General features: G+C 47.0%; 1 protein-coding gene across 1 annotated transcript; it reads right to left on the bottom strand.

Annotated features, from left to right (window-relative positions):
* Nucleotides 1-1,139: 1,139 nt before the first annotated feature.
* Nucleotides 1,140-3,483, bottom strand: LOC102943383 (olfactory receptor 1052). Its single transcript, XM_007070598.3, has one exon. It carries the CDS (start codon nucleotides 3,478-3,480, stop codon nucleotides 2,482-2,484), a length of 999 nt encoding a protein of 332 aa, XP_007070660.2. The 5' UTR covers nucleotides 3,481-3,483; the 3' UTR covers nucleotides 1,140-2,481.
* Between the last annotated feature and the right edge of the window lie 1,451 nt (nucleotides 3,484-4,934).

The following is a 4,934-nucleotide window of genomic DNA, read 5'->3' as shown; positions in this document are numbered from 1 at the left end:
TCTTGGCAACAAGGGCACACTGTTGACTCATATCCAGCTTCTCGTCCACTGTAACCCCTAGGTCCTTTTCTGCAGAGCTGCTGCCAAGCCATTCAGTCCCTAGTTTGTAGCAGTGCATTGGATTCTTCCGTCCTAAGTGCAGGACTCTGCACTTGTCCTTGTTGAACCTCATCAGATTTCTTTTGGCCCAATCCTCTCATTTGTCTAGGGCCCTCTGTATCCTATCCCTACCCTCCAGCGTATCTACCTCTCCTCCCAGTTTAGTGTCATCTGCAAACTCGCTGAGGGCGCAATCCACACCATCCTCCAGATCATTTATGAAGATATTGAACAAAACCGGCCCCAGGACCGACCCTTGGGACACTCCACTTGATACCGGCTGCCAACTAGACATGGAGCCATTGATCACTACCCGTTGAGCCCGACAATCTAGCCAGATTTCTATCCACCTTATAGTGCATTCGTCCAGCCCATACTTCTTTAACTTGCTGACAAGCATACTGTGGGAGACAGTGTCAAAAGCTTTGCTAAAGTCAAGGAACAACACGTCCACTGCTTTTCCTTCATCCACAGAACCAGTTATCTCGTCATAGAAGGCAATTAGATTAGTCAGGTATGACTTGCCCTTGGTGAATCCATGTTGACTGTTCCTGATCACTTTCTCTCCTCTAAGTGCTTCAGAATTGATTCCTTGAGGACCTGCTCCATGATTTTTTCCAGGGACTGAGGTGAGGCTGACTGGCCTGTAGTTCCCAGGATCCTCCTTCTTCCCTTTTTTCTCTACCTACCAGACTGCTGGGGTGAGCTTGGGACCTCTGCCTCTGCCTTGTAGAAGGGTCGTGGGGTAGAGGCTTCTGCCCGGTGTGGAGAGGGGGTCTTGGGGTGCCTCTGCCGGGACTCAGGGCTTCAGCCCCACTCCTGCTGAAACCCTGAGTCACAGCAGATGCACCCCAAGACCCCCTTTCCACACTGGCAGGTGCCTCCCACAGGCCGAATCCCTGAATCCCAGCAGGTGTGCCCCAGCTCTTGAACTTCTGAAAATTGTCATGTGCAGCTCAGAGGGTCAGTAATTTTGGTTACCCCTGCCATATGTCATTGTAGGTAGTCTCATTTTACCATCCCCTTCAGAAATTTATCAAGATCAGTCATAAAGCAAATTAGTTTTTTTGTCTCCACTGCTCCCCTTGGAAGGCTGTTCCAGAACTTCACTCCTCTCATGGTTAGAAACCTTCCTCTAATATGAAGCCTAAATTTATTAATGGCCAGTTTATATCCAGTTGTTCTTGTGCCAGTATTGGCCCTTAAATAACTCCTCTCCCTCCCTGGTGTTTTACCTTCTGATGCATTTAGAGAGAGCAATAATAGGTCCCTTCAGCCTTTGTTTTGTAGACATTTGCATAATAATAATAATAAATGATTACATATTAATAATTCCTTTTCTACGGAAGTAATTTATTACTGATTATTCTGAGAATACTTTTAACAAATTATTCTGAAGAAAGAAAGAATTAAAAAAAATCCAAAAAAAAAGTATAATTCAAGGCACCTTTAAATGTTTATTCCATCCAGTCTGATAACTTGAATATATTCTGCTTCACAATTACATTGATTGATTTTCTTAACAAAAATACATCCACTGCCCTAAAATATTGTTATGGCAGGAGTCAAAAGGGGGTGCTCTTACATTTTTTCTTAGTATGAAAGCTCTTTTCAGTCTTTGAAGAAATATTCTATTGTTGTTAATTTAATATATTTTTTTTTTTGCAGGGAGCTCTTGCAAATAGCAAGAAAATTTGTTCTTTATCTAAAGGCAATTCTTGGGCAAAGATACTGTATGGGAATCGGGCGTTGGTTTGGGGGCTGAGATTTCTAATAGCAAGGATTGCCTGTGTGATCTTTCTGGCCACCTCTGTTCCAGGCCACATGTATATAGTGTAAATAAAAAAGCAAAACTTTGAATCTGTGTAGCTCGTTTCTCCAAAGGGAAGCCAACCTGGAGAGCTTATCATCTGAGATAGAGAGGGAGAGTCGGATGGACGATAGGAGCTGCAGTTGCTCATTTCCTCTGACATCTCAGGACTAAGGTGTCTAAGCTGAGTTCTCACAAATCAAGGGAGCCAAAACCAAGAGCCACTTTGGAAAAAGTTGGTCATCTGACTTTCTGTACTATAAAGATACTTTCAGGTTACCCCCATGGATCAGTAATTTAACCCCTTCCTTGAAGTAGATACAAATTAAAATCATTACGTGTTGTCTGTTCATTTGTCTATTTATCCAACATGTTTTTATTTTGTTGCCCATCACTGTGGTATCTTGGCCATGGATTTTAAAAGGATACTAAGAGAGAAAGGCATTCATTGCATATGAACGGATTTGTGCACCTAAATCCCTTGGGTCCATTGAAAATTGCTGCCCACTTTTGATGGATCAGCATTAGCAAAGCCCCTTGTGAATGTAATCTAGTCTTTGGCTCTTCTCCCTCTATGTGTTATAGAAAGCTCTGTTTAGGCCAGGTTCTTTGGAAGAGGGAAGGGTGGGAAGATGCAAACCACTGACTGTGACAGGAAGCCTTCTCCTCAATGCCTCTTTAACTTCCTTATTCCTCAGGCTGTAGATCATGGGGTTCACCATGGGAATCACTAGGGTGTACAGCACAGAGACAGCTTTGTCCTGCTGAGCAGAATAACTTGGCTTGGGCCGCACGTACATGGAGATGAGAGTCCCGAAGAAGATGGAGATGGCTGTGAGGTGAGAGGTGCAGGTGGAGAAGGTCTTGTGTCTGCCCTGATGGGAGGGGATCCTGAGGATGGCCGAGAAGATGTACAGGTAGGAAGTCAGCGTGGTCAGGAAGCTGCTGACACCGATGACACAGGCCGAGGCCAGGATGATGGTCATGTTGCTCTGGGTCTCGGTGCAGGAGAGCTTCACCAGGGATGTGATGTCACAGAAGAAATGGTCGACCTGGTTGGCCCCACAGAAGGGCAAGCTGAATGTGCAGAGAGTTTGGATTAAGGAGTTCAGGAAGCCGCTGGCATAGGAGCAGGCCAGGAGCCAGGTGCAAACCCCATCGGACATGGCAACGGTGTAGAGCAGCGGCTTGCAGATGGCCACAAAGCGGTCGTACGCCATGGCGGCCAGCAGGCAGCACTCAGTGGTCAGCATGCCGCCGAAGACACAGAACTGCACGGTGCACCCCAAGAAGGAGATGGTCCCGTCTCCTGTCACGAAGCTGTTCAGAGCCTTGGGGATGATGGCAGAGGCGTAGCAGAGGTCCACGAAGGACAGGTGCCTGAGAAAGAGGTACATGGGGGTGTGCAGGCGAGCATTGAGGTGGATGACCAGCAGGAGGCTGCCGTTCCCCAGCAGGATGGTGACGTAGCTGACTGAGAAAAGCGCGAAGAGCAGGGCTCGCAGCTCTGGGCTTGATGTGAAGCCTAGAAGGATGAACTCCGTCACCGAGGTGCTGTTTCCACTGCCCATGCTTGGGATCTGATGGTGGGAAAGGAAAAAGGGAAATATCACAGAGGGGCTGGGAACCTCCACTGCTGGCGCTAGTATCTCCACATCTTAATGCTGGGGGACAGACTCTGATCTCAGTTGGGCCAGCAGAATTCCACTGAGTCACTCTGGATTGACACCGGGTTAAATGAGAACAGAATTGGGCCGAAAAGGCCAGAGTCCTATCTTGGAATTAAGCCAGAGGATAGTGTGCACAAGTGAACAAAGCGCTCTACTGGGTTTTATCCCCAGCTCTGGTAATGGCCTGTTGGGTTACCTAGGGGAAGTCCCATCCCCCCTCTGTACCTTAGTTTACCCACCTGTAAAATGGAAGTAATGATACTGAACTTCAGCCTAAAGTGCTGTGAGGTCTGTGGGTGAGAAGAGCTCGAGTTGTTGTTAATTTGGCTCTGACTCTGGATTTATATGAGGGATTCTGAGAGAAGAATTTGCCCCCAAAGGTTTGAGTTATCTGTTCTCTCAAAGCCAATTGAGTTACTCTGGATCTACACTGAAGTGCCTGAGAGAAAAATTGGGTGCAGATAGACAGAGCCACTTTCTCTTCTGTGAAACCCAATGGAATTGCAATGTATTTATTAGGGTGTCAACTTAATTCATGACTACATCAGTCTGAAAGTAGCATTTCTTATATATCTAATGCACTTACATTACTCCCATTACAACAGCATCTAACAACCTGTAATACATTTACCACCATCACCCCTCCTCCCAATCCCTTTCATAAATGGAAGTGCTATTTGTTGGGGATTGGTCCTGGTTTGAGCAGGGGGTTGGACTAGATGACCTCCTGAGGTCCCTTCCAACCCTGATATTCTATGATTCTATGATTACCCCACTTTACAGATAAGGAACCCAGGGAGAGGGAGACTAAGTGACTCGACAAAGGGGCCTGTGACAGAGGAAGGAATTGAATGAGGGGTTTCCAAAGACCATACTCACTACGCCACCCATCCTCTTACCATGCAAGACTTTACCAACTGGGCTTCCTCAGAGGACATGTCTCTGTCCCTCAGTTACAGAAAGACACGAAGCAAGAGCATCGGCAGGCCTAACATGAGGCCAGCTGGGTCTCTTGGTGGTACTCACTGCATGGCCAGCGTAAAACTGAGGCACAAAAACTGCACCTGGGATTTTCAAAGCTACCTAAGAGAGGCAGATGCCTCATTGCCATCCATTCGAATAGGAATTGGGGCCCCCAGTTCCTTAGGTGGCCTTGGAAACCTCAGCCTCTATTGTGTGTCAGTTCAGGTTGCTACACCCAACACATTTCTGATGCACAACCAGCATAGAAAGAAAACCAAAAACTGACCTGACCTGGCAGTTCATGCCCTCTACTCCTCCACAAGTCACTGCTAGCAGGACCATATGCTTAACTCTCCGCTGGTGGGGAGACCAGCCTTCCAGCCCTTGCTTCT

This window comes from Chelonia mydas, chromosome 13 (assembly GCF_015237465.2).
Source record: "Chelonia mydas isolate rCheMyd1 chromosome 13, rCheMyd1.pri.v2, whole genome shotgun sequence".
Classification (NCBI taxonomy): Eukaryota; Metazoa; Chordata; order Testudines; family Cheloniidae; genus Chelonia; species Chelonia mydas.
Note: the sequence above shows the minus strand (reverse complement) of the source record. Positions and strands in the feature narration are given on the sequence as shown.

What these genes read in the sequence shown, in the direction of transcription:
- LOC102943383 (XM_007070598.3), bottom strand. Translation starts at nt 3,480, where the DNA reads ATGGGCAGTGGAAACAGCACCTCGGTGACGGAGTTCATCCTTCTAGGC.